At 28.4% G+C, this 13,619-nt stretch overlaps 2 protein-coding genes across 2 annotated transcripts; both read left to right on the top strand.

Annotated features, from left to right (window-relative positions):
• Positions 1 to 258: 258 nt before the first annotated feature.
• Positions 259 to 1,365, top strand: VNE69_08130 (uncharacterized protein; the record flags this gene model as incomplete). The annotated part of the gene is made up of 1 exon (XM_065474448.1): positions 259 to 1,365. One exon carries the CDS (start codon positions 259 to 261, stop codon positions 1,363 to 1,365), a length of 1,107 nt encoding a protein of 368 aa, XP_065330520.1.
• A 9,674-nt stretch (positions 1,366 to 11,039) lies between these two features.
• Positions 11,040 to 12,584, top strand: VNE69_08129 (putative SP-containing membrane protein; the record flags this gene model as incomplete). Its single annotated transcript, XM_065474447.1, has 1 exon — positions 11,040 to 12,584. The coding sequence occupies one exon, from the start codon at positions 11,040 to 11,042 to the stop codon at positions 12,582 to 12,584; it is 1,545 nt and encodes a 514-aa protein (XP_065330519.1).
• Between the last annotated feature and the right edge of the window lie 1,035 nt (positions 12,585 to 13,619).

The following is a 13,619-nucleotide window of genomic DNA, read 5'->3' as shown; positions in this document are numbered from 1 at the left end:
TTATAATTTTTAACACTTTACTTATTAAGAAACAAACAATAAACAATTACTAATGTTTTTTTTCCTGCGTAATTGGCTATGTCTTGTATTTGTTTTTAATGTTCACACATAAATTAAAACAATATTTGAACATTGAGCAAATTCTTTTACTTGTAACTTTAATGTCAAATTTTCGAATGTATAAAATCATGATGTATATTAATGTCAAATATGACTTATATTGCTTTCTATATTTATATCGGAAATCTTTTTGAGCCCATGTTTTTGAATTTTCTGATGCGTTTCCACATAAGTTATTGCGAATTAATTTTATTTGTGAATTACGATGGCGATGATTTTTGTGATGGTTACATAGGTGTTTCGGCTGAGGCTGTCAAATTTAATAAGTTTGATTTTTTTCTATTTAGTGATGTATGCTCACCTTCCTCAAAAAATACTCCACTATCTGAAATTGAAAACATTTTTGAATCTACTTTTATTAAAGGTATTCATTTAGAAAGGACAGAGAAGAAAGAAAGCGTAGATATCAGGAAACTAGCCTTTGCTATTAAAGATAAAAGGTTACGTCATGATTTTATTAATTGTATAAAGTATTATAAATGCAGGTTTAATATAGCAGCAAACTGGAACTTTTTTTTTGAGATGGTTTGCTATAAAAAAGAGATACATATCCTTTCAATAGGATGTAGTGAATCATATTTGTTTGATAATGATTTAATTTGCGATAGGTTATCTTTTAAAGAGAAGGAATGTTTTAGTATGAATGAAAATGATTATAATATGACTATTAAAGGGTTAAACAGTATTTGTAATACAGAAAATATACAAACTGACCTCGGAGAATATAAAGAAGAAATATCTAATCAAATTATAGCAAATAATGGGAGTTTTGTGGATGATGTTATTATAAATAAAACTGAAAATACAAATACATCACTAGAAAATGATATCTTTGATATTATGGCAAAAGAACACGTTAACACTCGGCCAAAAAACAAGATGATAGACCAATGTTACGTAAAAGCTTGTGATAAATATAAAAAAGATTTTATAATTGACGACGAAGAAACAAAAATAAGTAAATTTACGAAAAGTGAAATCCTGAATACCCTCGAAAAAGGTTTAAAAAACACAGAAATAATAAATGAAGACGAAATAGAAGATCGCGCCCAAAAAAAAGATAATGAGATAAATGAAAACTCAGACAATAGCACATTTTTGAGTGAAAATGAATCTTCTTCAAATAGTGAATCCGAAAATAATATATGTAAGCAGAAAATGAATAATTATTTTTTCAATATTATGTATAATATCGCAATTTTAGGATTAGGGTGTGTTTTGGGATATTATTGGAATAATATTTAATAAATTTTTACAACATTACGACTTTTATTTTTATTGCGCTTTATCTAAGAGTATAAACGCTGCATATTATTCAATTTTTTAAGTTGTTAATATCAGTTTTCTTTTTTGCTAATTATCAAATACATTTACAACTAAAAGGAAGTTTTTATACTTACAACGGGGTATAAGTGCATCAAACAATTCTTACGTTAAAGTGTGTATTTAACAATTAAATTTCAATTAATATCAATAAAACAAACAAAATGATTTACACTATACTTAAGTTTTTTTAAACAAAAAAGAATTTACAAAAATACACACTCCAACAAAGATTATATGAATATTATTAAATTGATAAAAAATTGAATATTAATAATTTTGTAATTTTACTTTGCAAGACGACATCCCTGTACCTCTCACATTTAAACAGGACCGAATACCGAACGCTATATATCAATTACATCCAGGCTATGGACGTAAACAAATATGTCATCCTGAACAAATAAATGATGACAAATGAAATGTTTATTCAGGATATAATTAATAATATGAAAATCTGCATAAAAACAAACTTTCGCTCCAATAAATAGTAAGTTTGAACTTATAAAAATGTACATAAAGGGATGAATTGTCAGACTTAACGGAGGCATGAAAAAAAAAATTAAAAAAAAATTTAAAGATTAATATCTTTTTAACAAGTATAGCGGCCAGAAAGTAGCTCGCAATACATTATTGAGAGTCAAAAAACGTTTATATAACTCCAAAAAAAAACCTTGACTAATTTTTATTTTTCACTGATAGTTTTTATCAGTAAGTTAAAATGTTTACGGCTTAATTTTTATTATCCTTTATATTCTTCGGATATTTGTTTCTTTTATGTTTGTCGGAGGAAAAATATTATACATTTCCCTCCAAAAAGATTAAAAAAGAATGAGGAGCATAGTTGTGGAATAGTATTCTTTAATCTACAGGGCCATTTGAGCACTAAAAATCTGACCTTAGACAATGATGCTCACAAAACCAATAAGTATAGGTTTTATTTGATCATTTCAGATATTGTTTATGACTTATATATAATAATTTTAAAAATATTCTTGTACAGGACCGTCGTGATCCCGCTTAGGAAAATGAATCCGCTTTAAAAAAGGAAAAAATCTTAAAAAAAGAAAAATAACGATTTATTTTAAATAATGAAAGAATACGATTTATACGTCGATTTTTGAGGATTTGGAAAGCCCCGAGGTTCTTTAAAACGTACTCATAGTGTTCGTCCTGGTTTATTCCATGTCTAGATCGAATATATAATTTAATAATGAGCAAAATCCATTTAAATTATTTGGTATTGTGTCTCAGAATCGCCAGGGTATACAGCAATGATGGAGTGATTCACAGTCTTGTGCTTTATCTATTTGCATGTCTAATGTGACCTCATATGCTACCCATTATTAGTGATCATAGATACAGGTTATTCATTATCTTTTATTACCTAAGAAAAAAACAGTATTTTTACTAGTTTAGAAACGAGCAAGGCGCACGCCAACTCAGAATCAAATGTTTCAAATATTTACATTCGTTTTTTCAATGTTTAAATTCATTTAATCACTACAAAGCTCATCTGCCTCAACAAAATTTGCTTTTGCCAATTTTGAAAGGGGGTCTTTTAAATTTCCAAAGCGGGTTCCAAACGGTCATGTACTAATATTTTTGATTAAATTTACTCTTTTTACATCAGTAAGATTTTTTGCTTCATAAACACGGAAATTCACTAATGTTGAGTTGGAATCCCTCATGAATAAAAGACTAACATGGCGAACACAAGAGTAAATGGGGCAACAAGCGAGACCCGTGGTCAGAAGGCCATAAAGCTTTATAAAGAGACCAAAAGAATAGCTGCAATGATTAGAATGAATTAAGATTGCAGAAGTTTTTAAAACAGGCATTATGACAAACAAATGTCGAACTACAGGATCTGATCATTGAAGAAAATTCAGGAAATTTAAAAAAATTGGAATGAAATAAATTTTGAAAATGAAAAGTTAGTTAAAAATGACAAAGAGAAAAAAAAAATAAAGAAGAAAAAATTATAATAGTTAGCGTGTGTTCAAAAAAAACTTCAGAAATGAGATATAAGAGGAACTGATCAGAAGAGTGGCAATACAGAAAAACATTATCAATATCAAAGAAGAGAATTAAGTCTATGTTTCGTATGTAGAATAGTAGAAAATATAGCTAGTAGCTGTATGAATCGTTCATATTAGTAAGAAGGGGAAAATCAGAATAAAAATTTATTGTTTTAGTATTTGTAAAATAATGTGGTAAATAAGGTAATTTAGGATAATGAATGCCTATAAATTACGAATACCAAACTTGAATGGAAGATAAAATACAAGGAGATTGCTAGACATGAAGGATATGAGCAGCCATTATAATTGATAATAGTAACAAGAAGTTTAATTATGTAGTCAAGATAAATGAGTATGTGATTAAAAAGTGTAATGAGTTCTTACTTAATACTTAAAGAGATAATAGTTTTTACAATTAGAGAAAATTTTTAGTCTGCAGACGTTTAAAACAATCGGAGGGAAGATAACATTGGGACAAAGTTAAGATGTTTTATAAGGACACTTAATGGAGCAAAAGTATTGAGAAGAGGTTTAATATTTTTTAAAAGTGCAAAAGAAGAGCCGAGGAGATACTTATAAATTTAGAAAACAGAGTTGTGATAAGGAGATCTAATTTAGATCGGATAGATCCGATACGAACGATTGAGACGCCTGATTATGGTGGGATACGAATTAAAAGCAATCTTATGGGGTTGAATGATTTGGTTGAATTAGACCCTTATGAGTTACCTACTATAAGAGACATTTTTCAAGCGACTCAAGGATCATCGATATTTAGTGTGATTGATCTTAAAGAAGTTTTTTAATACATAGCTATTGAATAGAAACACAAATATAAAACATTTTTTTATTTGATGCGAATGTGTACGAGTGGATCAGCATGGTGATGGGATTTATGAACGCATCACAGGTAATGCAGAAAACAACGAATGGGATTTTAGAAGAATTTAGAGGAAAAGGTGTTGAAATATACCTAGACAATATAGTTATCCACGCTAAAGATGGTGAGCGATACGATGAGTTATTTTTGGGTGTAATAAAAAAGTTTCAAAAGCATGTCTAAAGGTAATCCTACAAAAAAATAACATAGCATAAGTTAAGTTTATTTATTGGTGTGTCAATAGTTGGTAGTATATAAAATTCTTCAGAGTTAACAAGAAATGAAGCGCTATATAGGCGGCCGTATGCATAAAAGAGTTGCAAGGATTTTTGGGATTAGCAGGCTGTATTAGAAAATTTATTAACAATTTTGATACGAGTACATTAAACTTATTTGAGGCACATAAAACGAGTAAAAAATAGAAGTTGTTAATCATAATGGAAGAAGAATTTAGTATAGTAAAATATAAGTTCAGCAATTTACAGACTCTTAAGATACCGATCTACCGTAAGGAATTTAGGTTACGTACGAATGCGTCGGATCTGGCCTGGAAGCAGTGCTTTTACAGAAGAATAAAAAAAGGAAAGTGGATGTTATACAATGGGCTCGAAAAAATTGACTCCAACAGATTGAAGATATGTTACACGGAAAACGAAATGTTAGCGGTTGTATGGGGCATAGAAAATTTTTCATACAAATTGAGAGAATGCAAATTCGAATTAATGACGAACCATTAAGCCTTAAAAGAAATCAGGAACAAACATTTTATTTAATAATAACAGAGTAAATCGACAATTAAAAGGATACAGGAGTATGACTTCACCGTACAATATGTAAAAGGTAAAATATGGCAGATGCGAATGCTTAAAGTAGACAATTTCAGGATGAGAAAGATAAAAATGAATAATAGATTAAAGAAAAAGTTACTGCAGAAATGAAAGAAAAAATTGAAAAACATACAGTGATCAAAGATAATAAAGAGTTTTGGGAATTTGATAAGGGATTACATATGGAAATCCCGAAATTAAAAGCGAGATCAAAAATAGTAAAGGACATACATGGTTAAACCACAGAGGGGGTAAAGAAACAGATTATGACCTCAAGAAACATTATTATTGGCCGGAAATGTGAGATTAGTAAATATAGGGAATGAGAGCCATATGATATGTCAGATAATAAATATAAAGAATAAGGATGGTGTTGAATTTGTTTTATCGAGTTTAAAGGCGAGAAAATTGTTATCCGATATCATGGAGATTGTTGAACCTAGAAAATCGGGGTTGATAATAATTGAATGTTTCCTCGATATTTGTATGCCAGTGTTGTAAAAGATAAAAGTACAAATATGATTATTAGTGCTTTTGAGACTTGGCTTAAGAAGGAGGTATCCCCGAAGTGATTGTAAGCGATAACGCCAAAGAGTTTTTAGGCGAAGACTTTAGGAAGTGGTGTTTTATAAACAAGATCAAGCATAAGCTTGTTAGCATAGAAGCAACGGCTGGGTCTAAGGGGCGATAAGAACTATACGGGAAGGCGTGTTTAAGCAGCGTACTAATTACGTTGAAGCTGCGGTGAATAAGACAACGGTGTTTTATAATAGTACGTATCATAGTCGACTTAAGTGTACTCCCTTAGAGGCTGTTGCGAAGGAAATATTGATGTAGAGGTAAAGTAGGAAAACTCTCGTGATTTTGCCAAGAAATTTATTAAAATGGCAAAAAAAAGTTTTTAGTAGGCTAGCTCTAAGGATTGCTAAGAGAGAAAATTTTGTAATTTTAGCAAACAGGATAGTGGTAGATTCGAAAGAAAAGGCGATATTGAAGAAATTTGTGGTTTGATTCCTACCTAGTATATACCGAGGATAAGAAAATTATTGAAAAGAGACATTATGATCTCAAAGCAATTGTAGGGAGTAAGACTAACCGTTCTGTGGAGGAGATGTTGGGCTAGTAACTCTCATGTAAAAAAAATAACACTATGATGTATAGAATTGTTTACAATAATATCAATAATTAGTTTTGTATAATTTCATTAATATAATATAAATTTCACATCATTATTTTTAAGTTTGCCAACAAGTCTGCTTAAAGATCAATATCCCACATCTTTTTCATATTAGGCTTTTATTTTTCATTTTCTGAATTATGATTAAATAAATTTAATTGGGCTTTTGTTATTGTAATTTATATTTTTTGTTTAACAAGGAAAAGTTCCGAGTTGGCGTCTTCTGCTTGTAGGTGGCCTCTCGTCTCCATAGTGTTTTCCACGTAGGCTTCGTCTCCTCTTTTTCGGTAGTCCAGAGAAATGCTCTCTAGCGTCTTCTTTAGCGTGATCATCTGGATGTACGCTTCTACCTTATATGGGATTTCAAGTCTTATGGTATAAGATTTGTGAAACTTAGTCACTATACCGTCCCAAAAGATTATGTGAGTAATTCTTCTGTTTAAAAACCATATATTTAAATTATGATATATATAAAATATAATTATTTATTTTTTGTGCCTATACATTTTGGAAATTATTTTTTTTTAACATATATTTTTTAATCATGATAAGTAATTTATATTCTATTAACTCTTTCTCATTCGGGCATTAATATAATATAAAATAAATACAACAAAGAATAATTTTTTTTTTGTTTTTTATGATTAAAAAAATTCATTATAATCCCACCTTAGCATTTTTTAAGTATTGTAAAATCATATATTTTTCATTTGTTAATCCTCAAAATAGTTTATTTATGTACATTATTATTATAAATGGCTATAATTAACTAGTATCTATAACTCACTGGATTGATATATTTCTTTAGAAATAATAAAATATATTAAAAAAGTATTCGAATTGAACCCCGATCGAAGATAGCCGCCATGAAATTTACCAGTGCATCTTCGTAAAAAATTAAGATTTATATAAAGACAATGATAAATTTATAACTTATTATGACCATGTAATCGGTGGTAACTAATATTAGAAATATAAGATATCTATAAATAGGCTTTAATCGAAGTGTACAGTCAGTTCATTGGGTATAATTTTTTTTGGTATTTACCAAGATACACAAAGGCACGGCGTCATGACTCAGTACCTCATTTTACAAGTTCTAAATCTTACTTAAGCTATTTAAAGAAATATTTTAAACGAAATTTTTGACTTTATGTCGAAATTTCAGTACTTTTCGTATTCCTCGCAGCAAATTATTTTTTTTCCCATCAAAAAAGTTTTTTTTGTCTTGGTCTATTAAAAAAAAAATTTCAAGCTAATGGTAATCTAAAACTCTCGATAATGTATCAAAATATATTAATATTACATAAAGCAACAAGTTATCTAGTAAAACAAGACAAATGTACAGATTATAGTGAAATAGTGCTTATACCGAGGACGTATATAGTTTGTTTTTGAAAAGTTAAAAGTGTATACTGAAGAAAAAATTTAATGATAACTTTAGTTATCTTGACTTCCTTTAAAACTTCCCATATAGCTGCAAATTATTTATCTATTTTTAATACTTTCATATAGACCGGTCTACGTACAACAATAAATTCTTATGTGCCAGTCCATAAAGTCTTAAGAGCAAAGATTCCTTACGAGCATTAAAAGGCAAATTTAAGATATATTAAACTTCACAAAACGTTTATTGTGTTGGTGTAGTTTAATAATACCCACCAAAAGTAATTGATAATATAAAATTGCTCTATTGTAGAACGTATAATTAATTTTAATAATATTTTTTATTAATTAAAAATAAATAATCGTATACTTTCATTTATGATGTTTTCAAGTAATAAATTAAAAATAAATCTTTTATACAAGTAATAAGAAAAGTTCTTATTTCGAAACAGTCGGAAGATTAATGCAAAATTGTTTTTAAGTTGTCAAGATGTAAAAATCCGAATCAGTTGAAACTCTAGGTTAATACAGGTGATAATTACTTCTTAAGTTATTATATTTGATAAAATGAATCAAAAATGCGGTGCTTCTACTGTTTTAAGAAAATTACTTATAGTATTTCTTATATCAAATTTATCAAAGAATAGTTCTTTCAACTTTTTTATTAATAAATATACCTAAAAAAGTTCTACCTTGAGACGATGCCTCGGAAAGTCTACTAGTAGAGTCATTTACATTCAGTCTAAAAAATCTGATAAACAATATCATTCATATAAATAAGTCTTGTCAAAACATCAAAGATTTATTGTCAATACCGGAAGCATGGTAAAAAATGATTCCATCTTGCCCAAATATTGGGATGCTAAATATATACCGAATCTATGAAGCTTTAATCCTACATTTATATTAATTTATTTTTTCAAAACTATCTGGACTAATATCTAATTTTATTCACTACCACAGACATTCAACCGTTGGTGAAATCAAAATACCCCATGAAGTGTTCAATTTATTTTTTATAGGTCCAAAATGAAGTTCAAGCCAAAGCTCTCAAATTACTGCTATCCTGTAGTATTTAAAATTCCAAAGCAAATAGATTTGTAAAAAATATTCAATTTTAAAGAATGTATTCTCTATAAAACTACTCATTTTGGCTGAAGTAAGCTTTAGCTACAAAAAATCGATATAGGGTTTTTTTGTTTTTTTTTGCCCCTTTTTTTTAAAAATGGAGGAAAGAAAATGATGAGGAAGGAACAAAAATAAAAACTAGAATAAATATTTTAATAAATCTTCAAACACTGAAGTTGTAGAGTTTCTTTGGATCATATATCTAAATAAATAAAGTTTAGCGCTATTTGATGATCTATTTCTATTTGGTATAGATTGTTTTAAAGATCTCCAATTACCTTCTATGGTATTGGTATGTACTCCTGTATTCGGATCTCTAAAATGTAATGTATGATTAACCATATGATGTTGGTTAAATATTGTATTTAAAGAATGATACGCTCTCCACATATCGCTATATATAATACTGCTTCTACTTACATATTTTAAAAGAAGTTCAGTAAGTGTCCTTTTGTTTCTTTTCTTAATATATACTACTATGATTCTACGTTGGATGGTACGTTCAACCATTCCAAAACACCAAAATCCTTTTACTAACTTCCCCCTATTGTATTTATTCTTCCCAATCTTAGTCTCATCAATTTCCACTATAGTATTATCGCCTCCAATAGTCCCTATACTAGATAAATACTTATCATAAAGACTCATGTGTTTTAACTTTTTTAGAATGGAAGATATAGAAGATTTAGTACAACCTAAAACTTGAGAAATGGACTTACGTGAATAACCTAAAATCCATAAATTTAGTATTTGTAATATTGTAATGTGATTTATCCTAGACTCCTGAAAGAAAGTCTCATTCCAAATTGAAATTGTGTTTTTACATGAACTCCATGGACACCTTATGAGACTCCTTTGCTCCCCTCTTTGCTTCATTTTTTGATTACAGACGCTACATTTTTTATTTTGTTTCTTTATTATTAGATCATTATACATGATCTCCAATTCTTCTCTTGTCCGAATTCTTTCCTCCATTTTTAAAAAAAAGGGGCAAAAAAAAACAAAAAAACCCTATATCGATTTTTTGTAGCTAATGCTTACTTTAGCCCTCATTTTTTATTAATGATTTATTTGTTGACAAACATTTTTAAATGAAAATTTAAACAATTTAGAAATACGTGTTTAATTGTTTTATGTATATCATTCATTCCTTTTAAGGTTAGTTTATTATAGAAAAAGATGTTTTTTATTTGTTTCCTTTTATAATAAACAACTTTTGCTAAAAATAATAAAAACTAACTGGGTAAAAAACGCATGCTGATAAAAAGTTATTCCAATAGTATAATTCAAATCAAAATTTGTATGAAATACATTTGTTTGTTATTTTTAATATCATAAGTGCTTAGTAATGTTTGTCTCTTCTTTGCTCCTCCTTATTGCACTTCATTTTTAGAAAACAAAAACAAAGGGATAACCTCTTAAGTGTTTGCTATATTTCCCATTTTTGTAACTTTTTTTTCTAATAAAACCAGGAAGAGGATTTGAGAACTTAAAAGATCTACGGTACTCAAAGCTGATCACGCCCATAAAAATATTTATAATTTCTGTTTAGTACAAAATTTCTAGAATGTAGATATACATCTGAAGTATCATGATACGTTTATCATTTATCATGATCTAAATGTATGATATCAGTATTCATTGTGTTTTTACTTGTACAAAATGAATTTATTGCGAAACATTATGCTTTAGTGTTTATTATATGTTTTTTATGTCCCAATGGTTGCGTTTTCGGTATCTTTTCTAGTAGCTTGTGTATCAGTTCATATCTGGGAATCCCATAAAATTGTTTAAAAGTCTAGTTGAGTTTTCAAGTAGCATTATTTTTATATATTAGAAAAAAAAGTACTAATGGATTCTCTCTTTAGATATAGAACTTTTGAACAAATTATGAACATTTTGCTGAATAAATGGTTTTTTATTATATGTAGACTATTTTTTATTGTTTTTAAAAGCAAAATTAATTATCTATTTACTCAAAAGGGATAATGTACTAAACAAAGTCCCGTGATTTTGATCATCCCAATTCAGATCTCTTTTGTGCTTTCTTTCTATTTACAATATTCTCATCTTGCATTTTTCGTGTCTTTTTTGTGGCTCAATGTTCTTAATTTATAATTTTAATATGATTTTTAGTAATTATCCCTTTATGAAATAAAATTATTTCTACCCTCATGAGTTTGCTACAAAATTTTTTTCTGATTACAATGAATTTTTTAAATGCTAGTGAGACCGATTTGAATCATCCATTTACATTATCACAGAACAATAAAATTAATACCGATGAATTTTCTGAAACAACAAATGGTAATGTAAGGGACACTGGGAATCTTATTTGGGAAATTATATTTGGTGACGAAACTATCCAAAAAAATGTTGATGGTTCTAAGTTAACATTTAATATGACCAAAATGAAGATTGAATATTTAAAAGTACTTAAGAAGAACTCTAGGAGATTGGATGACGATTTTTCCCTAGAGCTTCAAGAGTTTTCAACGGAAGAAAATATATTTATTAAGAACATCTTGGATGTTACGTACGCCATGTACCATATTCTTAGGCCTTGTTATGATGATAAACTTATTAGCACAACGTTTACTAATGAAGATTTTACGTTTGTTATTAAGCATGTCTTATGCATTGAATATCAAGGTGAAGACAGAGTTCCAAAAATATACATCGAATTATGTGAAGATTTTTTGCAAAAATGTGATGATCGTTTTGGCTCTAATTTTAAGCAAAATATATTAAAGAGGTTTGAAGATAATCAGAATCGATCTTTAAACTCAACGTGCAGGCATGTTAACCATAAATCTCAAGATATTAATCTTACTAATGTTGAAGATGCTACAGAACTAATTGAAAAGGAATATAAGACCGAATCTGGTACAATTGAAAGTACAACAGAATTATTTCAAAAGGAAAATAATATAGATAATGGTTTTTCTGAAATTACAGAAAAAATAGGAAAAGATGAAAATAATACGGAATATTTTCTACAAGTTAATACAACAGAATCTGGTTTAGTTGAGAATACAATGAACTTTCGTCAATTTGTCGATGCAAAAGAATCTGGTTCCGATACAATCGTGAATACTTCTTTACAAAATGAAAACAAGACAGATTATGAAGCGATTAAAAGTACATCAGAATCTTTTGAAGTTGAAAATGGAACTGATTTACTTGAAAATATATCGAATATATTTCAAAATAAAAATATAACAGATTATAAAATTAATGAACCTCCAAAGGATGGCGAAAAAATTGAAAATACATCAGAATCTTCTCAAGTTGGAAATAAATCTAAGCTAGTTAATCATTCAACAAGACCTAGACAACGTTCTCATAAGAAAAAATCTAAGAAGGTTGAAAATACATCAGATTTGTCTAATGTTAATGCGACAGGATCTCGTCATTTTCCAACGTTAATTGTTAATACATCAGAAATGCAGGGAAAAAATAATGCTACAGATATAAGACTACATGAACAATCAAAAGATTGTATTCCTTATGAGTATAGTAGAGAACAGGGTGCACAAGGCGTGTTTTTTGTATTTAATCTTACTTTTATTGCATCATTTGTTGTTGCCATGTTTTTCATTTTTTTGATTCTAGTGATACTGCACCTTATAAATAAAATGATCAATGCTAGGAAAGGCCATTACAGCCAAATTAGTACGGAGGATCCAGAAAAAAATGAGCCTGGCAATAAAATTTAGTCAATTTACTTATTTGATTGTGCAAAAAAAAACTTATGTATGTGATAAATTTCAAGGCTATTGTTTTTTAATTTATTAAATGAACACCTTTTAACAAAAAATTTGCTCAATGGGTTATGTATATTTTGTTAAAAACATTATAATGCATATTTATGATAATTTTTGAAAGCATCATACATGTTCGTTAATTTGACGGCCGTATTCTAATTTTTTAGTTTTTGGTTTAGTTTTTTATCCGCAGTTATTTAATATTTTATAAGCTAAAAATAAATAAAAGATTTTATCTAAAGAAACAGAGTTTGATGTTGCATTAAAAAAAATTTGAACTTTTTTTTCGATTTTATAGAATAGTAGCTATAATTAAAAAAAAATTTGAAATCACGAGTTCAATTTCTGACTATTCAGTTTTCCATATAGGATATACTGTGGTGTTGCCACCAGGGAGAGGCCTGTTTGTAAGTAGCATTTTAAATGCACCTCCCTGCAATATTAATTAATTATTTTTACTTAAATGTTGTTTATTAAAATTGCTCCATGGTCTAGTCTGGTTTCTCCTGTGAGGTAGTAAGGCATGAAAGGCCTTCCCGTTGTTCTTGTAGTCATTTTCAGTTCTTCTCATCTTTAAAAAATTGATGGACAAAATATTTTCTAAAAATCTATTCGGAGGGAAATAAATAATGTGGTAAATATCACCACATATACTATACTACTTTGCTTTTAAAAAATAAAACATTTCTTGGCTCATGACTGTTTGGAACTCACTTTAAAATTTCAAAAAGGAAAAGTTAAAAAAATTATAAAAAGAGACTTAACGATTTATTTTAAATAATGAAATAAGGGGTGAAAGATACCACAGTACCCCCCCCCCATTTGAGGGTGTTTACTTTATTTTTTCGAACCCCAAAAACGAAGTGCAAAATAAAGAAGGAGCAGGAAGGGGACAAAAATTACTAAGCACTTATGACATTAAAAATAACAAATAAATAAATGTTTATGTACAGAATTATATTTTAATACAAGTTTTAATAATCATTT

The sequence above is a fragment of the Vairimorpha necatrix genome, chromosome 8 (genome assembly GCF_036630325.1).
Source record: "Vairimorpha necatrix chromosome 8, complete sequence".
NCBI lineage: Eukaryota > Fungi > Microsporidia > Nosematidae > Vairimorpha > Vairimorpha necatrix.
Note: the sequence above shows the minus strand (reverse complement) of the source record. Positions and strands in the feature narration are given on the sequence as shown.